This window comes from Thunnus maccoyii, chromosome 20, assembly GCF_910596095.1.
Source record: "Thunnus maccoyii chromosome 20, fThuMac1.1, whole genome shotgun sequence".
Lineage (NCBI taxonomy): Eukaryota > Metazoa > Chordata > Actinopteri > Scombriformes > Scombridae > Thunnus > Thunnus maccoyii.
In genome coordinates this window covers 2712689-2736067 of record NC_056552.1, presented here as the reverse complement: position 1 = coordinate 2736067, position 23379 = coordinate 2712689, and the positions used below count along the sequence as shown (strand labels likewise).

The following is a 23379-nucleotide window of genomic DNA, read 5'->3' as shown; positions in this document are numbered from 1 at the left end:
TAAATACATGCAACAATGTAAATATTCTGCCACTTTTTTTTGCACAGTCTGATGCAGATATTCAACATCTTCACACTTTGATGCGTCACATGATCAATCTGTCGCTCTGTATTGGTCCAGAGGTTTGTTTCTGAACAGGAAATGAACATCACATCTAGTGAGAAAGAGATTAAGTTTCCCAAAATGTCAAACTGTCGCTTTGTTAAAAAGGTCCACTGAAGCTACATCATTACTTTCTTCGTGTAATTCCTGTTGATTTGATCCAGTAATTTAGATATTTGTTATGATTGTATTGTTTGGACCTCTTGGTTACACTTTTAATGCACTTATTGTATGATGTAATGCATGAGGTCACAGCTGCAGCGGCGCCAATAGATTCATCCTGCGTCATAATAAACACAAGTCATAGACTCTGGGAGATGTTTCTTCAGTGCCAGCGCTCTGTTTCACTCACAGATAGCCGGTGGGCTTGTTTGGCTTCGCTCCTCTCACATCCTCATACACGGCTCCTAAATATGGTTTTTTTCTTTTGATTAGTTTAAACACGTCAAAATGAATTCCAGAGGAAATGAACTCATGTTGCAAAACGGCAGCTTGCATGTTGGAAATTTGGTGAAACGAGCCCCTGACTGCCCAGTCGCTCTCGATTCAACTCTTCTTGATTGATATCTAAATACTCAATGGTTGACTGCTTTGGGGTGGCGGCAGCAATTACAGAGGAAACACTGGATCATGTTCTCTGGCAACAATTATTTTTGTTAAGGAAGGGAAGTTGTGCGCATGCAAAGTGCACAACTTTGGCACCAGAGACCCACTTCATTAATGCTTCACACATTTAATTTCATGCCACCATTATGTTAATATTTAACCCCTTTAACATCCACCCTTTTTATAGAATCTTTCGCCTGTTTGGCCAAATGGAAAAGCTTCTAACAGAAGAACTGTAAGGTCGTGATGTATGTATCAGGCTTCATTTGACACGTTACATCTTCTAGTTTTTCTGGAAATGTGTTTGTTTAGCATGTGGCTAAAACACAAACTAAACTACATCAGTTCAAATAAGGCTCAAAAAAGTGTTTTTGGTCCTCGTCTGTAATGAGTCATATTTGAATAACAATAATCAGGACATGCTTTATGCGAGAACTATACAGAACACCATAAACCTTCTACAGACCTCTAGGCCTAACCTAATGGGAGCTAGTGAGTTATTAGTTTGTGGTGTCACTGGTGAACCTCTCCAGTTATCTCCAATTGGCCAAATTGTGCCGATTGCTCATTACTGCATGATGCTGCTGCTTACAACTAACTTAAGCAGGTCACTGACAACCCAGTGGATGTTAACAGTGTTAAGGAAGTTCCCTTTAACTGCAGAATGAAGAAGACACGAACATCATTAATAACTCAGAGTTCTGGACGGTCGAAACACCTCAGTTGTTGCATTAATTAACGTTTTCTTGCAGTTTTAAAGGCGTGAATGAGATACTGTTGATACTTTCACATTCCTGATAGTTCAAGTATTACATGCATGAATTCATAAGTTATGTATACTTTGTCACAAAGGTGGGTGAGTGGAGCAGGCAGGCGAGATCCGATGTAGAAATATATAATGAGAATGAAAAAGTCACAGGAACACGGAATAAACGTAGAACGAAAGCAGACGACGCGACAAAGACCGAACTGAAAACTGGACTATAAATACACAGGTGAGGGAAGATGAGATAATCAAACACAGGAAGTAAAGGTGACCAGACACAAGGAGAAAATATTTCAGAAACAGAAACAGAAACAGGAAACATAATAGCAACACTAAAAACTTGAGAAAACAGAATACACAAAGAGTCCAAAACAGAAAAAGTCCCGGTAGGACGTGACATACTTTACCCTAAACATGAAGTACTAATGTTAATGGTTTTGCCAAATACCTTTTTTTGCAGGGATTATGCATCTCGTAACAATGTTTGTGTGTTTGTGCGCATGTCAAGTGAAGAAAAACCATAAAAACAATAAAAACTTTAATCATGTTTTAGTTGCTATGAACAAATATTGTGTGAAAAAAACAAATAAATGTAATCAGTGAAGATTCTGCACATATGTTCTGTTGAGTTGGAACAGTTTGCGACTCGTGTTGTTGGCTTGACGTGTCTTTAAAAAAGCATTTGTTGTTGCAAATTAGTATCATATATAACAGATAAACATAATTTCTAGGAGACTAAGCAAACACTTTTAGGACATCTGTCTCCTTCCTGCGTTAACTGAATAACCTCATCATGCTCTGTGGTTCGTTAATTAGCGGAGAACATGTTGCTCTTAATGCCGTCCACAGAAAAGCACAGAAGCAGCTCAGAGTAATGAGACTCGTCTCGTAAACTCCCTCCCAGTGAGACGAGTGACTCATTTCGACGTGGCTGCCACTCCACAGCAGTATGGTGTTAATTACTCATTCAACCACAGGGGTTTCTGACTCATTTGGCTGATTATTAATCTTTTAAAAGAAGCTCCCCAAAAAGACTGATCATGTCAAATCAGCTGCAGTAAAGAAGCTGCAGACCGTCTCTAATTTAGTAAATTCAAGAGTGGATGGTACATTTACTCAAGTACAATATTTTGGTACTTGTATTTGTATTTCCATGTAATGCTACTTTATACTTCCACTCCACTACATCTCAGAGGGAAATATTATACTTTCTACTCCACTAGAGTTACTTTTCAGATGAAGATTTGACACAATGGATAATATAACAAGTTTTTAAAATACAACACATTGTTAAAGATGAAACCAGTGGTTTCCAACCTTTTTGGCTTTTGACGTCTTACAAAAAGCAGTGTGTAGTCGGGGTCACATTTCACATGTCTATGAGTTGTTAACAGCTCCACCAAATAGTGATTTTTCCCTCTAAACTTCTCACATGCTTTCATTTCAATAAATGTTCAAATGATCCAATATTTCAGCAAAAATCAAAGATTAGAGAAAAAGTCCAAAAACTGAAAACAGATTTGTGTATCAGAACTTTGTTTTTTCTTCTTTCCTCTCCCATTAATCATCTCACCACCCCTCAGATTTATCTGCTGACCCTTTGGAGGGGCCCGACCCCTAGGTTGGGAACCACTGGACTAAACTAGCTAACTGTATATAAAGTAGTGTAAACTAGCTCCACCTCCAGCAGCTACAACAGTAACATGCTGCTCTAACACTGATGCTTCACTATTAATAATCTAATGATGTCATATATAATAATATATCAGTCAGAGGGACCAAACCACTACTTTTACTGCAATACTTTAACTACATCAAGCTCATAATACTTATGTACTTTTACTGCAATACTTTAACTACATCAAGCTCATAATACTTATGTACTTTTACTTTCTGAGTACTTCTTCCACCGCTGGAAGTTGGAGATGCAGAAGTAGAGCTGATCTCATGATAAATGTAGAGGTTTGACTGTTAAGCTAAAAATAAATGAATATTTCTCCTCAGCCTCTGAGTTCAAGTGTTTAATGCATGTGAAGAAGCAGAAAGTGTCTTCTGTTAACACTCTGCTGACTCTCCTCTCGCAGTCTCTCCAACATTTGACCCTCCGGTTGTTAGTCAGGAACACGCTGACCTGAACTCTTGTGTTGAAAAGTGTTGAAAAGTTCAAATATGGTTTATATATATATATATAATCATCATGTACAGCTTCATAAATTCTGGATTCCTCATTAATAAAAATGAATAAATTCATATAATCACTTAGAAAGAGGACAAAAAGGACTTTAATGTTAATTCAAAAGCATGAATTGAATTGCATTTATCATTAAACTGGAGTCAGAGCAGTGGTTTTATTTATCTCAGTCTCTCTCATTGAAGTCAGAGGAGGCTGACAGATTATTATTAATAATATAATAATGAAAAACCTTTTAGGGAATGAGGTCGTCCTCATCCTAGAAGCCTTTCACTTTCACTTTAAAACTGTTAAAGCAAAAAAAAACATACATGAGCCATTGGAAACGTTCTATAACACTACAACTTCTACTTCTATAACACCAAATTCAAATAGTTATTAATGAAGTATAAAAGTGATGAAGAGATTTTGTAGAGATGTGAATTGTACAGAAAGTTTTTGTCGACTTTAATCAGAAGCTCAGACGCTGACAGGCTCTTAAAGCGTTTTGCTTCTCTAATTGAACCTGCTGTGTTTTTGTAGATGAAACAGAAATCATATCTCTCTTTGTCTTAAATAAACGCAGTAATGTGTTGCTTTTATTTACTGTGAAGTATGACTACAGTGTCGAGAGAGTGTCGGCTCGGTTTCACAGCTTCGTGGCCTCAGGTGCAAAAAGACGTCGCGCTAACGTGTTTAACTTAAACCGTAACAGTCGCATCTGGGGCCGCCGCTAATAGCTGTCAAGAGTTAAGCTTCTCCGGTTCGTAACGAGCAGACACAAGCTCGAAATATATTCACACACACTCTCTCGTTCTGTTGATACCGGGTTCAGATCTGTTTATATGAGACGCTGTTTGTCTGTGTGAAGCTTTTTCTCTTAACATCTGGCCTGTCAGGCTGCACTCAGCGGGGTATTTATTTAAAAAACACACACAAGTCTTCTCAGGAGCATCCATCCACACTAACTCACTCAGTGGTTTTTCTTCCAGGGTATTTTTAAATCCCCACAAAGTGATGAAATAAACATATATAGCCAAAATAAAAAAACTCAGCCTTGAACAGTAGGGGTTTAGTCCTTCTTCCAGAAAAAAAACATGAACTAAAACTGCAAAAAACTTTCATTTCACTTGAAGATTTTTTAAAAAAGACTATGTTACTCAAGTATTTGCAGATCCACTTATAGTCACTTTTCTTATGCAGGATTTTCCTAAAAAAAAACAATGTATAGACTCACATGAAAGTAATCCCTCTCAGTCATCACTTACAGACATGTGTGGTGATGTATTTATCTCCAGAGACTCATATCAGAAACTGTCAGAAAATAACTTTTTATTGATCTGAATCACGGCTTTGTTTTCGCCACCGCCGCTCCCTCCCTTCATTCATCCTCTTCTGCTCTCCCTCTCTCTCTCTCTCTCTCTCTCTCTCTCTCTCTCTCTCTCTCTCTCTCTCTCTCTCTCTCTCATTTGGATGGGCCAACGTTGAATGTTGTCTTTACAGCAACAGGCAAATCCTGCATAGTTTACCTTTAATTTGAACATAATGTCTAATTTGTGTGCTTGAATTTGGATTTTCTGTGTCTGTCCATGTTTAAAATGATTCTCTTTAAAAAGAAATCATGATGACTACCTGTAAATAAAGGATTAAATAGATCAAATAGAATATCAGGATAAGTCTCTTATTTATTGTCAACAAATTTAATAATAAAACAGTGGGTTTGTCTGTACATAAAGCTTTTTAAACTAGATTTTGACAACCAATACACGGCCACAAAATGACCTAAAAGTTCCTTTAATCGGTGCAAATTCCCCAACAAACCTTTAAATGATCTAATTACCAACTAGATGACATGATGTGAACTTTTGTGTTTTGTGGGGCAGAGCAAGTGAACTCAAATGCAAACAGGGACAAGATCTTTATTAAAGCAGGCCAAGGGAGAACCAGGAGCTGAGGCAGGAAGCTGGGTAGAGCAGAGGTCCAGGGACGGGAACCAGAGCGGACGGGATGAGCCTCTGATCTGTGGATCTGGCAGGGCTGAGTATAAGCAGAGGTCTTGATTATGGAATAGGATGCGGTCGGTGGGGCTCTGCTCTGACTCTGAGCCACTGAGGAAACAGCAACAGGTAGGAAGACACAAAACCGAGGCAGGAATCCTGACACTTTTGGGGCATTTGGGTTCCTATTGGGGGGGAAGGTTGGTGCGTGGAAGTAAAAAACAGTCTGCTAAACATAAGGAAAGAAGAATAATAGGATAAATGTAAACTTATCTGTTGTTGGTGGTCACTTGTGATAAATGAGAGCGGGGATAGAGAGGGATGAAATTAAGTTTAAAAAAACATGAACACAACTGGAAAAATGTTGTCATTTGTTTGTCAAAAACAGGAAAATTAAAGGGTTAGTTGTTATGAAATGTCCTCAAATTATGACATTGACAAAGATTGATGTGCTTCTGCTGAATGGAGATTTAATTACAGTAAAAAACTCACAAGTTGTACGTTTTGACTCAAATACTAAACGCATTCACCCACAACCCCGTCTCCTAGAAATTATGTTCATATACGACTAAATAGCGTCAGCAAATAAGTTTTACAGGAAACGTAATGCTGCTTTCTCTCAACAGAATGAGAAAATTATGTTAATGTAACATATTTGGCAAGTTGCAAAAATGCTGATACTGAACGTTTGAGTGAAATCTTCTTCTTCTTCTTCTTCTTCAAAATGTCTGATCTTGCAGCACAGTATCTACTGGTAGAAACTGCAGCAATATGAAACTTTTTATGGTTGTGTTCAGACTCAGGCAGCACTCTTGCTTAAGGTCAGAGAAAGACTAACTGAACGGGACAGTGTGCAGTATTAAGCCTAAATGATGCAATGCACCGGAGTTAGCTTGAAGCTAATTTGCATCCGTAGTCCATTATAATCAAAACATACAACAGCACAACAACAAACAGTACAAAGCAAAAAAAAACAAAAAAAACAAAGAAAATAATTAATTTAATACAGAGAAAAGTCTGCAGCGACTTGAAGCTCAACATGTTAACGCTCAGTTGCAGTTACGAGAGTCGTTTAGATTCTTATCGTCCCTGAACTTTTTTTTTTTTTTGCAGTTAGAAAAGTAAACACGTAAAACGAGCAGTTTTTTAAAACCCTAGATGAAGAGATGAATTAATAGCAACAAGCTTCTTCACAGTGAAGCTTCAGACTGTAGACAGACTATAATTTAATGTTCCAGACACACAGAAGCCTAAACACAGTCCTCCAGGTATGATTTATTAATACAAACACTGCCAAAAAAAAAACACACTTTCAGAGGGTAAAAAGCCATAATTTCATGAACTTAACTACCTGCAAAACAAGAAAAGTTTTTCTCTAAAACTTTTGAAAATATGTATAATTTATCTGCCGGCCAGTTAATCATCCCGTCTTTGATTAATGAACTGATTCAAACCGCAGTTCCTCCTCAGATTGATCCTCACCTTCTTCCAGATTCATAACAAACGACTTGAGATGTCATTTATAAATTACAAGTGTATCCAGTTAGCGCAGCTCCGCACGTCGCCGACGAGTCCGACATATTGATCAGACATGTTGTATTAAACAGAGCTGTGAGCGGAGCAGTTTAATCCTAATGAGCGTGCAACACAAAACTTAGATCAACTGGCTGCATGTTAAGAATCCCCAACTTTTTAAAATAAACACATTTCTTTACTTTTTAATGCTTTTTTTTTTAAATAATAGAGATTTTAATGAGGATCTATGACTCAACATGTCAGTCTAAATTCACCACTAGAGTCCAATATGGTGACACTGATATTAATTTTCAAGTCTAACCTCGGCTTTTATTTTGATTTCATGCCAAAGAGACACAAATAAGCACCAAGATTTACTATTATACTCACACAAAGTTGAGAGATTTATGATTAACGCATTAAAAAATTGGTTCAAATTGATGCAGCAGAGAGCAGAGAAATTCATGAGTCAGCCTACAATTCCCATAATGCAACTCATAACATCTTCCATTAAAGTGAGTTCAGACGTAAATTTGACTGAAATTGTGTCATTAAATTGTTGGAATAAGCACGAATGTTAAGTTGAGGCTGATCCTTTTTCCAACTATCATTACAGGAAAGAAATAACAAAAAGCACAATATTGTCTCCTTAAAGTTCTTTATGTTTGAAGGACTTTATTACTCATATATGTATATATATATATATATATATACACACACACACATACATATATATATATATATATGTATATATATATATACATATATATATATATATATTACAGCATGATAGTAATGTGACCTATGATGTATGTATCAAACATCTCAGACGTGTTGAGGTATAAGTGGGGTCAGACAAAAGATCAAATGCAGCATTTTTTTTTTTTTCCTCCTTTTGTGTTTTTCACCCGATGATGTAACATCAAATTCCAAACCATCTTTTTATCTTCTGTCTGTGTTCGACCCGCTTGATTAAATGCAGCTCCGCTCAGATTTCACGTTCAAAGACCCGACGACTCTATTTACAGACGGAGACGCAAACAGGCCTCAGAGCCGATGTGTTTACTGGGACGCCAGCTTCGTTCACATCCACGGTGACTGAGCTCAGTATTCATGCTGCAGTAACACAGTCAGATCATTGCACTGATTATCTGATCTTAAGTAGACAGTGAGTCAATACACGGATGTCTGTGTTGCTACAGGAAGTGAAGATTCGGTCTCTTTCACACAGGAATAATAATTTGCTCTGTTGTGTTGAAACATGTGAAGTAAATCAGGTTTGTCAAATGTTTCGCTTTCAGGCACTTTGTCACATTATTCAAACACATGTCAACAACAAGCATCAAAGCCAGATGATTAAAAATACAGTGGTGGAAAGTAACTAAGAACATTTATAGCATTACTATAAATATTGTACTTTCTACTCCACTACATTTATTTGACAGCTTTAGTTACTTTTCAGATGAAGATTTGACAAAATGGATAATATAACAAGCTTTTAAAATACAACACATTGTTAAAGATGAAACCAGTGGTTTCCAACCTTTTTGTCTTTTGACGTCTTACAAAAAGCAGTGTGTAGTCGGGGTCACATTTCACATGTCTATGAGTTGTTAACAGCTCCACCAAATAGTGATTTTTCCCTCTAAACTTCTCACATGCTTTCATTTCAATAAATGTTCAAATGATCCAATATTTCAGCAGAAATCAAAGATTAGAGAAAAAGTCCAAAAAACTGAATACAGATCAGAACTTTGTTTTTTCTTCTTTCCTCTCCCATTAATCATCTCACCACCCCTCAGATTTATCTGCTGACCCTTTGGAGGGGCCCGACCCCTAGGTTGGGAACCACTGGACTAAACTAGCTAACTGTATATAAAGTAGTGTAAACTAGCTCCACCTCCAGCAGCTACAACAGTAACATGCTGCTCTAACACTGATGCTTCACTATTAATAATCTAATGATGTCATATAACAACAACATAAACGGGCCTAAACGCTGCTCTACTTCCTGCGGCTTTGAGTGAATGGTGGATTCAGTCCATGGAGGCAGTGGAGTTTCTTCTTCCTCAACTTTTTTCAAATAACACATTTAAAAGCTGTTGTTATAGCATTAAAGTTACATCACCTGAAAAGCAGCGAGTTGGCTGAAGGCAGCTCAGGAACGTCTGCGGGTCAGAACCAAAGGAACTAATTACATTCTGGATGATGGGAATGAGGAAGGCTGCTCATATTCAGTCTGTCTGCAAGATAATCCCGCCCTTCGTCGTGACAGAAAAGTCACACAACAAAACAAAAACACAACGTAGAGTCCCTGGATGTGTAGAGAAGCTACAGCACGAATCACTGAACATTCATCTCCAGTGGACGAGGAAGAAAATACACTGAATTTAAGGAATTCTGACCCTAGTATACTACAATGTAGTAACTATTACATTTACTACATCTTTTTACCTGAAAACAAACTCAATTTTATTTTTAATTTAATTTTAATTATTAGCTTAATTTAGAGCATCGTTTTGTAGAACCTCTTCCAACTTGCACCAAGTGCAAAAGCTCCTATCTGCACTTTGTGAGGCATTAATATCAATAACACATAATATAATAATATAGTCCAAAAACAGTGTATTATGTATAAGGTATCCTTAACAAATAGCATTCTGCAAGAAAACAAGTTTTTTTTAGTTTTCTCAAAAAAGTGCATTTTTCAGATCAGAGGTTTTGCTCTTCAGCCATTGATATACAATTTTGATCAAACTTGGTTGGGTGTGCCGGAATACAAATACATTATTCGGCAGAGCACAAACAGTTGGGTTTTTTTCGAATATTTGTTTCATGCAAATATTTTAAAATTATTTGTTTTTGGGAAGGAAAAAAGAAAATCAAATACCAGCGAGCAGGTCAGTTATAGTCGCTATCTCAGTGTCTCTCTGCTGTTCCGTCTATCAGCAGGTCACATCCACCTGCTACATGACGCACATTTCTGAATTTGGACATCACTTTAATTTTCATCTTTAATTTTCTAAAATTATAAGCTTAATAAAAACAAAAACAGGATTGTTTAAGCCTCTTTCCACTTTTATTCGAATACAAATACAAATAATTTTGCTGCCTCAACAAATACAGATACAGATACTGGGCCCTCTGAGCGCCTACATCATAGACAGATTTCCTGTTTGCAGTGCACATAATAGACAGACAGGTTTGTTGTCCAGGACTGTTACAAGCTCAGGTAGTACTGGTTTAGTCCTTTTGTCCCAGTTGTTATAGTATATTTGAACCAGCACGGCTGCAGTGTCTCGTTTGACACTTTTATCTCTCTCTCTTGTTGAAAGTGAAGAACGCGCTGCATGTACAGACACGCTACTTGATTTTTAAATTCACAGTCGTCTCTTCAAATGTGTACTCTGAGTAGAAAAAAATAAATGCTTTTCTCTCAGGCTCGAACGCACGAGTACACACACTCGACACGAACGCACAGCTCAGGCACATCATCTTGTTTTTTGGGGTTTTTTTGCCTATTTGTCTTGTGCATGAATAAAGAATGTTATCTCTCATTTCTCATCTGAAGATACACGACAGCCACTTCATCTCCGCGCGCTGACACACCGACTCCATCCTCTTCTATCTCTCTCTCTTTTTTTTCTTTTTCCTCCTCTGAGAATCAAATCCAGGTTGACATTTTCATCAGCAAATCCCCGGCACGTCGCTCTGTGTGAAGGGCGATTTCACTGGAGAGCACGGCGTGGCGAGCAAATGCTAAGTACACGACTTTTGCTTTTATAGGCATTCGATGAATGCTGAAGTGGAGATTTGCATACGATGTAGACTTCTCTAAAGCCTCCTCAGACGGCAGAGAATCATCTTCCTTTTGACTGGCAAATATCTAAACTGGCTGCTGTTGCTCCGACACAACACACCAACAACTGGATGAAGGACAGAAACGCTCTGGTCAAAGACAAAGATAAAGATCTGTTACACATTAACAAAGCATCCTAAAGCTAAAAGCAGCTGCTAAACTTAATCAAATAGTTTAAAATTTTGGGAAATATCAATATTTGCTTTCTTGCTAACAGTGATGTGAGAAGATTGATATGACTTTTAATGTCTGTATGCTAAATATGAAGAAAGGGTTTGTCTTAGTGTAGCATAACAGAATCCACCTATCAGCACCTCCGATTCTTCTTCTGGTTCGTAAATTCAGACTGTGTGTCAATAGTTAAAGCTGAGACCTCTCGAAAACCACGAGAAACACCCTTCACTCATGTTGAATTTAGGTTTTTCCACTTTTTCTCTACAGTTTAAGCTGCTGCTGATTGAAGCGTTCATCAAAATACAACTTTAAATGTGAAATGCAGCGTCTGTGTCAATGATTCGCTTTGGAAAAAAACCAAACCTGCATTTCTAAATCATGTTGCTGTGCAGACGCTGTACGAGTTAAGACCAGTTTTAAGAATCGGGCCGACAAAAAAAACGCTATTTCATGTGATTAATTACTTGAACAATCTGGCTCTCAGGTGACAGAAAGTTTGGTCATGAGCAGTAAATATGAAGCTAGCAGCCGGTTAGCTTAGCATGAAGACAAAATCCACCTACCAGCAACTCTAAAGCTTCTTCTGGTTTGTTTAATCCAGACGATCTGACAGCAGTGACTTCCAGCAGTATGAGAGTTGGTGACAATTAGTAGAGACAATTAGTAAAGTAATAATCTACTGTTTTGTTACTTGTTTCAGTCATCTTTCAAGCAAAAATAGTGCAATAACACCAATTTCCAGTTTCAGCTTCTCAACTACCATGATTTACTTTGTCTTATATGACTGTTATCTGAGTATTTTGGGGTTTTTGACTGTTTATTGGACAAAATGAGACATTTGAAGATGTTGGTTTGGGTTCTGGGAAGTTCTGATGGGCATTTTTAGACTTTTCATGGACCAAACAGTGACTCAGTTAATTGAAAAAATGCCCTAAATGGCATCGTTTATACACTGTAATTTAGGTTTGGGATGAGATAGATGAGCCTTCTTAGCAAAGGTGTGTGTGTGTGTGTGTGTGTAACATCCAGAGATGGAAAAAAAAAATATTCCCCTTTAGTGAAGGACTGTACTTTTGAAGAACAGCCACTTAACTCGACCATTTTCGGTCTCTCTTGTATTTCCTGTTTTTTGCTCACTTCATTTGGGACATTGTTATTTCATCTCAAGTGGTTCCAAATAACAGCGGCACACCTGAAAATAATATAATAAGACAACAAGCGTCCGCTGAGAGGAGAGGAAGAAGAAAAAATAGAAAACCCGGCAGGAGGACGGACACATGAGGGGAATAAAATAGAGAAAAACAAATAACAAAGTAGCTTTAAAACATTTGAAAACTTTGTGTCTAAAAACAAGAAATACAGTAAAATCACTCATTCTCTTTCAGTCACTTCACAAAATGTAAGATGCAATTTGTAAGACACAGTACATGATTGAATAGAAAAGTATCAAAACTAGACAATACAGACCCCAGAATAAAACCAATAATATAAAAAGTGCATAAAAAAACACAAAAGGCTCGTCTGTCGATGACGTTAATTTAATGATGCTGAATTGTAAAACCGCCTTCGAGGGACACGGAGCAGCTCTGACTGGTTTATATTCCATACATCTACTTACAGCCAAAAACCCAATTAGACTTCATCTTTAAACTCCAGCAGCACTCTAATTATGTAATTAAAACCGGAGCGTTATTGAGGTTTCAGTCAACATCATCCTGACAGCAGCCTGTCTGTGTTCATTCAGCTCGCAGCTCGTACTCGCCGCTAGACGAGACAGAAGTTAGGAATTAATACGACCATTAAGAAGAAAATCCAATTCCAACACAATAAACACACAAGTCATCATGGGACTGATTCACTCCTCATGGCTGCCACTGAGCTTTAAACAAGCCAAACAGCTGCAGAGAACACTTGTCACAACAGAACCATGCTTTATGTATAACACAGAAACATCTATTACTGCAGTAATAGCAGGGAAATCCCACCATGTATAACCTTCATGATTCAATTTAAAAATGTATGAGCTAGGGATGTGCAGAGAGCCCAGTATTTGTATTTGTATTTGTATTTGTTGAGGCAGCAAAATTATTTGTATTTGTATTCTAATAAAAGTGGAAAGAGGCTTAAAAATCCTGTTTTTGTTTTTATTACAATAAGTGTTCATGAAGTGTTCCCTTGGGAGTACTTCATTTGTGTCAGTAGCTCAGCTTTATCTCTGGGGATCACCCCCGACTCCTGGAGTGATGATGTCCAAATTAGGAAATGCGCGTCATGTAGCAGGTGGATGTGACTCCCCTCGTTGAGACCTGCTGATAGACGTCACAGCGGAGCAGAGGAGAGACACTGGTCCTGTTTACACCTGGCATTAACATCCGTCTCACAAGTGGACAGCAGCTCTAAATACAGGTGTAAACGCACCCAAGACGCATTGAGGACGGATTGAGATCCGATCACTTAGACCACATTGGGAGGTGGTCTGGGCCGTGACCACATTCTTTCATTAGTGTAAACGCAAATGCGTCCTGGACCACATTGAAGGACCGCCTACTCAGCTGACGTCCTCTATTTTCCAGCAGACTGGACACAGGACTGTCCGTCCAAAGCTGTTCAACTTGTTTGATAACAGGATAAACAAATTATTGATTTGTAGGTCTTGATGAGACGAATAATTGAGTTTTGGTTTGATCTCTCTACGACATTCCTACAGGCCATGGTGGCCATTTCAGTTACATAGGTGGTACTAGAGAGCACATTTTGGCACTCTTTGGTTAATTTTTACATTTTATCAAATTTTTCACCAGACCTGATGTGCGTGCTAAATTTGGTGAGTTTTTGAGCATGTTTAGGGGGTCAAATTAAGGTTTTACAGTAGTCCTAATAACAAACACAGCAGCAGCAGTTGTGACAAAACTCTACAAACAAACTCCTCAGATTGAGTTGCATGTTGAAGTCTTCAGTGAACCAGAACCTCCCACAGACAGAACCAGACTGTCTGACATGTCCTATTAGTGTGTGTCCAGACAGCAGACAGGGAAACATCTGCTGCATTAATGCATCACGTCTCACCTGTCATCATTAGAAAGCACAGGCTCGCTAACAGTAGTGGATGCGGAGCCATTAACATACTAAACACCAGCTCTTTTGCTCTCTGGAGCTCAGCCGATAACGTGTCACTTCCTGTTTGATAATGTTTAGCACCATCATCTTTCAGTTTTCTTATTTTTATTCATGTTAGTTTAGTTCAGTTGTTTTTCTTTTACTTTCTTTTTTTGGATTTAGGACCAAGATGATGACTTTATAAAAGTGTTTTTTTTAAATAAAAGTAAATAAAAGTCTAGTTTTTTTTTTTACAGGTATCTACAGTTGTTTTATTCACATGCAGGATGTTTTAACACCCATCTTATTTTTATCCTGAGGGCAATTTAAACTTTATGAAATTAAACTTATTTTGCTTCCATCTGCTCTTGTTTTTAAGTCATTTGCTGTGAATTTTAATTGCTTTATTTATCCTAAAGTTTTGAACATGTTTTACTACGTTTTTTCCCCCCAAGTTGTCACAAACTTTATTTGAAATAGATATTTATTTCAGGGTTCTTATTAGATATTTACATATCTAATAATCAAAAGCTCTATTTCAATAAGCTGCAAAGTCGAATCCATTCAGACTCGAATGCTTTTCCTTTTAGTTCAGTTCATGTTCTGTGTTCATATTTGCAAAATATTGTGATACTACTTCCTGGTAACACATACACTTACTGTCAGAGGAGGAAGAAGTATTCAGATCCTTTACTGCAGTAAAAGTACCAATACAGCCATGTAAAAATACTCCAATACAAGTAAAAGTCCTGCCTGAAAAATCCTCCTACAGTAAAAGTACATAAGTATTATGAGCTTGATGTAGTTAAAGTATTGCAGTAAAAGTACATAAGTATTATGAGCTTGATGTAGTTAAAGTATTGCAGTAAAAGTACATAAGTATTATGAGCTTGATGTAGTTAAAGTATTGCAGTAAAAGTACATAAGTATTATGAGCTTGATGTAGTTAAAGTATTGCAGTAAAAGTACATAAGTATTATGAGCTTGATGTAGTTAAAGTATTGAAGTAAAAGTACATAAGTATTATGAGCTTGATGTAGTTAAAGTATTGCAGTAAAAGTACATAAGCATTATGAGCTTGATGTAGTTAAAGTATTGCAGTAAAAGTACATAAGTATTATGAGCTTGATGTAGTTAAAGTATTGCAGTAAAAGTAGTGGTTTGGTCCCTCTGACTGATATATTATTATATATGACATCATTAGATTATTAATAGTGAAGCATCAGTGTTAGAGCAGCATGTTACTGTTGTAGCTGCTGGAGGTGGAGCTAGTTTACACTACTTTATATACAGTTAGCTAGTTTAGTCCAGTGGTTCCCAACCTAGGGGTCGGGCCCCTCCAAAGGGTCAGCAGATAAATCTGAGGGGTGGTGAGATGATTAATGGGAGAGGAAAGAAGAAAAAACAAAGTTCTGATACACAAATCTGTTTTCAGTTTTTGGACTTTTTCTCTAATCTTTGATTTTTGCTGAAATATTGGATCATTTGAACATTTATTGAAATGAAAGCATGTGAGAAGTTTAGAGGGAAAAATCACTATTTGGTGGAGCTGTTAACAACTCATAGACATGTGAAATGTGACCCCGACTACACACTGCTTTTTGTAAGACGTCAAAAGACAAAAAGGTTGGAAACCACTGGTTTCATCTTTAACAATGTGTTGTATTTTAAAAGCTTGTTATATTATCCATTGTCTAATCTTGTTGTTCTTAGATTCACTTTTACCTTTTTGATGATGAACTGGAAAATTCAATATTTATCTTTCTGTTTATTTGAAAATCAGTTTTCATCCTTGTGTTTGTTTTGATGTCGTTTTAAAGCTTTTGTTATTCTTTTTTTTTATATATTTATTAAAAAATAAAAAGGACTTGACACACCTGGAGGCAGTTGGAGAAACTAATCAGTCATTCTCGCGGGTGTCCTTGATTAAAACTGGTCTCCCACTTCTTTAACATCCACAGGCTTCAGGTCTCAATACGCTAAACACATATTTAAAACACTGGGCTTTTAAAACTTGAGTTTTTGTTAATATCCCCAAACCATAATCGTTATATAAGACACTGAATGTTGACCTTGACCTTCATTCTTTCCCTCACAGAGCAGTCTGAACAGTTTTCAGACCAGTTGTTATTTTAGTTTGTTAGAGTTGGATTGAAATATTATTTATATTTATTATTAAGCAACAATCATAAATGTATGCGGTGTTGTTTTGGTCATATGAGAAGCATCACCTCTGTGTCGCATCCTCCAGGTCGTTCCAGGACTTGGCGCGGCAGATCGACGTGGACTACGGCACGGTGAGGGACTCGGCGGTGTACGACTACTTCATGAACAAAGGCACCAACCCTCTGGAGCAGGACAGCACCTACGCCGAGCTGTGGAGGACCATCAGCAAAAACAACGGCATGGATTACTCCGTGTCCAGCCCGTCGGAGGGCATACGCAAGGTGACTCTGACGTTAACGGGGTTTCACAGAAATGTTTATCTACTGTTAAACAACTCAAACAACTTTACAGTAACTTTTAGTTTTCACTGAAGTCAGATCTGCTTCATATAACGTAGAGCTGCAATAATTAGTCGATTAATCAGCAACTATTTTGATAATCGATTAATCGTTTTGAGTCATTTTAAGACAAAAATATCCAAATTCTCTGATTCCAGCTTCTCAAATGTGAATATTTTGTTCTACTTTTGTAATATTTGTGTTGATGTTTGAGGACGTCACCATGGGAAACAGTGATTGTTTTTTTTTTCACAATTTCCTGGATTGAAAATCTCCTTTATGGACCAAATGACTAATCGATTAATTGAGAAAATAATCAACAGAGTTAGTTGCAGCTCTAATATAATGTTTTACTTTTCACTGACCATGAGGAAAATTAAAGTTTTACACCAGTGTTTTAGCATGTTAGCATGTTAGCATGTTAGCCCAGATACAGCTAAGATTGATGTCATGAGTTTTTCAGGTATTTTACAAGCGGCAACCTCCGGGGCTGTAAAATGAAGCCAAAACTTGCAGTTCCTTGAACGGCCACTTGAGGCTCTAAAAGCAAGTCAATCCCCATAGACCCCCATGTTAAAATGCCCAACTTTACAGCAGAAATAAACATGTTTACAGCCTGGAACAAAAAACAGTTTTGGTCTCTATAACTAATTTCCTCTTTCATGACGACTGTACGGGGGGTGAATTTTTTTATAACTCACCCGTTTAAGTTTTATTAAGCCGTAAAGTTATGCATAATATAGGACATGGCTGCTTTGAGTGACAGGTCCGCCAGCCGCTAGGTGGCTTGTTTCAGCCATTCGGTCCGCCTCTGTGCCCATTTTTGATTGGCTTTTGTAATATTTTATCTTGACAGTGATCTACATTTTTCACATTTTCCTGACATTTTATGGACCAAATGACTAATCGATTAATTGAGAAAATAATCAACAGATTAGTTGTGAAAATAATCCTTAGTTGCAGCTCTAATATAATGTTTTACTTTTCACTGACCATGAGGAAAATTAAAGTTCTACACCAGTGTTTTAGCATGTTAGCATGTTAGCATGTTAGCCCAGATACAGCTAAGATTGGTGTCATGAGTTTTTCAGGTATTTTATCATAAATCAAAGTATTGGACAACATGAAGCTTTGACGTGATGATGCTGCTTGATGTAAAGTCAGTGGATTATTATAATTCATCCTCTGAACATGAATGTGTGAACCAAATTTCAAAACATACAAAAGATATTGAGATTTATTGAAGACAAAAACCACAAATATGAACTTCACAAAATCATGAAGATCAGTAGGATTCATCTTCTGGAGAACATGAACGTCTGTAAAGAAGTTTGAGATAATTCATCCTGTAGACGTTGAGATATTTCAGTTTAGACCAAAGAGGTGAACCAACCAACACTCTTCATCATCACCATCACCATCATCATCATCATCATCATCATCATCCACACACCCAGTGGTGGAATGTAAAAATATGTAAAATTACAATTTTTATACTTGAATATTTTCATTCTCTGCTATGTTATACTTCCACTGCACCACATTTATTTCACCGCTGTAGCATCAAGCTACTTTTCAGATCAATATTTTATACTATAAATAAAACATACAATAATATTTTATCACTGTTTATAAAGTAAACAGCAAAAAATATCATTGTTACAGATTAGATTAAAATGAGCTCTAATGTGAGTTACAGCTACACATCAATGCAATTAATCAGTATTAATATCCCATTAATATATATATATATATATGATAAACACATAATAAACACTCAATGGGGGCATTTTGCATAATGAGTACTTTTGATATGTTAAATACATTTTACTTCCAACATCTCTGTACTTTTACTTGGTTACTTTTACATTTACGTATGTCAGTACTTCTTCCTCCTCTTTCTAGACCCACACTGCTAGTTTAATTAAAAACCAACATGTCCTCATTTTCAACAGAACATCTGGACATCTTTTGTGTGTGTATGTGGGAGATTTTGCCTAAAAGGTTTATATTGATAATTGATGTGTGTGTGTGTGCTTGCAGCTGCATTATTAAACACACTCATTTACACACATTTATAAATCCTATTTTTGACAGTTAATTGTACCGACTAGTTGAACCGAACAACGTGACTTAGCTGCTCAAATATCACAATTATCAGTCGGGGATGAATAAAGTAATTAAAGCAGCTGTCCATCAATCAGAGATGTGTGATTTGTGGTTAATTGGATAAAACACAAACCAGCAGCAGGGCTCTTTAAGGAGAACTTTACTCATCAGACATGTTGTATAAATTCAGGTTTTGTGTGTATATATGACACATCTGCTGTGTTATCAGTAATTGTGACACACACACACACTCATCCTGTCTTATTCACAGCAGGCAAACACACAAAGACACTCCTCTATTTACCCATTACTTAATTGCAACAGCAGTTCCACAATACACCAATTAGTGCGGCAGTGTCGCAGTGTGTGTGTGTGTGTATGTGTGAAAACAGAAGTGGTGTTTTTGCTGCTGTACATTATTATGCTCATAGATCTCCCAAAAAGCTGATGACAAATTAGCATCGGAGACAAATCTCCTCCGAGCGCATCCATAATTCAGCCATTTGCATAATAAACATCCCCCCTAGTTTCTTTGACGTTTTTTCTCCCCTGCAGTAACCCGGTAACGCTTACACACACACACACACACACACACACACACACACACACATTTTAATCAGTTTTATTGCTATTGTCGAGTGCTTTTCCAATACAGAGCTGCTCAGCTGCCCTCAGTCCTCCTACATGCTGGCAGAGAGACTCGCTAACATCCGGATTCACTCAGGCTGCACTGAGAGGACGGTTTCAGTTTAGCTTTTGAACTGAGAGCGACGCCACGTTTCATCGTTATTTAAATAAAAAAATTTTAAAAAAACAGTTTGCAGAGTAAGTTCTGTCGCCCTCAGAAGAGATTTCTGCATGAACTAACAGCTCCTGTAACAGCTGCTGCACCGAGGATGAATGTCTCATTTCCTCATAAATACAAATAAATTCATAATAAATTCATTTCAGAATGTAAAGAAGTAGACGTAACCAGTGATTTAATGTTTTCATTTTAAAAAATATTAAAATCGAGTCAGCAGAGGGTGAGATATCCTGACTTTTAGTCCCTAGTATGGGTCAAACTTCCAAAAACCCAGCATCCTACATTTCCCACAATGCAACTGGGTAGCATCTTCTCATTCTGGTAAACAGCCTCATCTTTCAAACTCCTCACATCCTGTTTGTAACGCAGGCCGTCTGTTTTAAATGTGTCGTCTTCAAGCGTAAACTGTTGTAGCCCTGATGACATCACTACAGTCAGGAGAGACTCAACTTCTTTATGAAGTAAATGATATTTATTGAACAAGCACGATAGATGAAGGTGGAAAAGTCTTTGGCGATTAGACCCCATCGTGATGTCGCTGGATATGAAAGGGGGGGGGTGATGAAGAGGTGTAGATCTTGGAGGTGTAGGTAGCGGCTTCTGGTGAACTCGGGCCTGGTGTTGAAGTAACAGAGTGGAGAAGGCGAGATGGAGATGGAGATCTGGGCCGTGGAGGTGGATGGACGGGGTGGAGGAGGGTGGCGATGATCGCTCTGGAGAGGGAAACGGATTTTAAAGTTTGACGGGTGAGCCGTGATCAGCCGTGGTTAGAAATCGTGGAGCGATCTGATTCGATAACGAGGAGCGACGCCCCTGAAAGGAAGGATGTGTGATGATATCGTTCAAAGGAAGAGCTGGCGAAGTTCTTATTTTGAAGACGTTTATTAGACGATGGCCATCGGGTCCATTCCATGTACAAAGATGGTCTGGGCACCGTACCACTGTCGGTGCATAGCTTATATGGGGTTACACATCTGTATCTTATCACATGAATAACATAGGTTTTCCATGGGCACTAGGTCAGTTGGGAGCCATCCATCATGTAATTGACAGCTACCTCACAACATATTATGTGTCACAACATACCACATCTGCAGCTCCAAGCTTGACCATGGATCCATTATTTGTATTTCTAAGGTCCCCCTGAAGGGCTATACCATATTACCTAAGGTGACATGCAGACTCTGAAATGTTGATGTCACATGTCCAACACCCAAAATCAGTAAAGTACATAGGGTCAGATAAAAATCATACTAACAGCCCCCTAAACAGTTGACGGGGAAGAAAGAGAGGAGAGGGAAATGAACGAATGGTTAAAGAAAGTCTTCCTGTCTGAATTAATGCTCAGCTTCATGAGTCTTTGCAGTCGTTTCTGAACTAACTAACAGGACCGAACTCTTCATGATGAAGGAACGTGTCACCCAGAGCAGCGATGTGACTCACTGACGTGTTTTTAATAGTTTCTGGACAACAACGGAGGAATCAGATATATCAATAACAATACTTGTTAGTAGATCAGGTCATTGATCCAAACATGACGTTCCTTGAACAGGAAGGGAAGTTTTGCCCTGATTGGTTCCTGAAGCGTCAATCAGTCACTGGAGCTTGTTAAACATGTAAAAGAGCAGCGAGGATGAGATGTGAGATGGTGAATTTCTACTAATTTTTGGTTTTGTAGATAAATAAATAAACAGTATTTGAATGTTACAGTGTTTATGACCCATTTGAAAAGACTTTGCGACCTGAAATTTGGGACAAAGAGTTTTCCTCTACACAGGAATCAATCAATCAATCAGACTGTATTTATAAAGCACCTTTCATACAAGTGGAATGAAGTGATTAACAAGTGATTGATAAACACACAGGATGATGAATGTTGATTTGGAGACTAATGAAAACCAAGACACATGTAAACAACCGAGGTGTAAAATGTAAATTAAATAGATAAATAAATAATAACAGATATAATAAATTATATTAGAAAGAAAAAAGATTTAATCAAACCTGCTTTAAAAGACTTAATTGGATGAGACAATAATAAACAGTTAAAGTAATAAAATAATAATACAAGCAATAAAAGACGTCAATATAAAATATTACACAAAATAAACAGATTACAATAAAACTGTAAAATGTTAATAAAATAATAATGATAAATATATATATGACAATAAAACCATTAAATTACTACATAAAAGGAAGAATAAACAGATGAGGTTTTAGTCTACAGGCTCCTGGTTCATAAATGTCATAACTTATTCTTTAATGTAATCATTAAATATATATATATATATATATATATATATATATATATATATATATATATATATATATATGCTGTATGTAATATAAATGAGAGAATAAATGAGAGTGGATGACTTTCTGTAGAGGTTTCTGCTGTAGTGACACTGTGTGTGTTTCTCTGCGTCTCCGTTGTGTCCTTGTTTGTCGTCCTTTTGATTCACAAGAACCTTTTTTTTTTTACCGCTGAGCTTTTACCGCTCTGCTCTCTGCACCCCAGCGTGTCGTCACGTAGCTTAGCGTCGTCTCACGCTCCTGCAAACACCGCACGCAGCTTTGTCTCCCGGTGTTACCTGGAGAGAGAGAGAGAGAGAGAGAGAGAGAGAGAGAGAGAAAACACACACTCTCTCTCTCTCTCTTTAGATGATGAGATGGTGAACACAAAGAGACAAACAGCAGCAGCTAGAAGCAATCGGAGCATCACAGACATGTGACGTGGTGTAATTAGGCTGTAACAGCATGAAAGGGTCTAAAGACTGAAGTCTCTCTGTTACTATACAAGGGAGAAGGAGAGAGATAGAGAGAGAGAGAGAGAGAGTACAAACACACACTCACAGGAACAATTAGCAGAGACGGTGAACAGGTTGAGGCGGTGAAGGCAGATGCTCCGGCAGCAGCAGCAGCAGCTCTGCTGACACAGTGAAAACACCCACATCCTCATCCACTTACACTCCACCCGCCGCTGCTGCTGCTTTTATATAAGTGTGTGTGTGTGTGTGTGTGTGTGTGTGTGTGTGTTGCCGTCGCCTCCTCACCCAGCCGAGAGGACGACTCGCCTCCTCTGCATATCAACGCTCGCGGTCCAAACTCGCAAACCCTGCAGTTCTTTTTATTTAAAGTGACACCGGCTTTCTATAAAATGACACCATGACAGGAAGCAGTTTGACACTTCTAGAGGAATATTTGTACAAAATGACATGTTGTGATCGTATGTTTTAGTTTAAGGGTTTCATTCGAAGCCTGTTTTGTTTGTTTGTTTATGCATCATTGAAGGATTGGAAAGATTTCCATGTTAAAGACCTGCGAGCGACATTTTTCTGCTTTAAGAGTGCAAACACAGCGAGGTGCAAACACAGCGAGGTGCAGACCAGCGTGAGCTTCAACGCATCACAATCCATCAGAATGAAAACACGTTCCACAACTCTTCCTCACTATTTATTCACCAAACGCCGGCGGCTATCTGGCCTTCATCAGGGTTGTTGCCCGAGGCCTCTTCTTCCCCTTATATGCATTTCACAGATTCATCATGTGACCAATAAATCAACGTATACATAAAACATCACAATCAATTGCTTCTTCGAGCTAATTATATGCAAAATTGACAATAATCCCATAAGAAATGTCGACGGTCATTAACCAGGACATGTAATCTTTT

General features: G+C 37.7%; 1 protein-coding gene across 8 annotated transcripts in view; it reads left to right on the top strand.

Moving 5' to 3' along the window:
• LOC121886498 (glutamate receptor ionotropic, delta-1-like) overlaps window positions 1-23379 on the top strand; it is a 313546-nt gene that overhangs the window by 264252 nt on the left and 25915 nt on the right. For all 8 annotated transcript variants that reach the window (XM_042396524.1, XM_042396523.1, XM_042396531.1 and 5 more), the window contains one exon: window positions 16537-16732. In XM_042396524.1, coding sequence (XP_042252458.1) covers window positions 16537-16732 — 196 coding nt within the window. The remainder of the gene's footprint in view (window positions 1-16536; window positions 16733-23379) is intronic.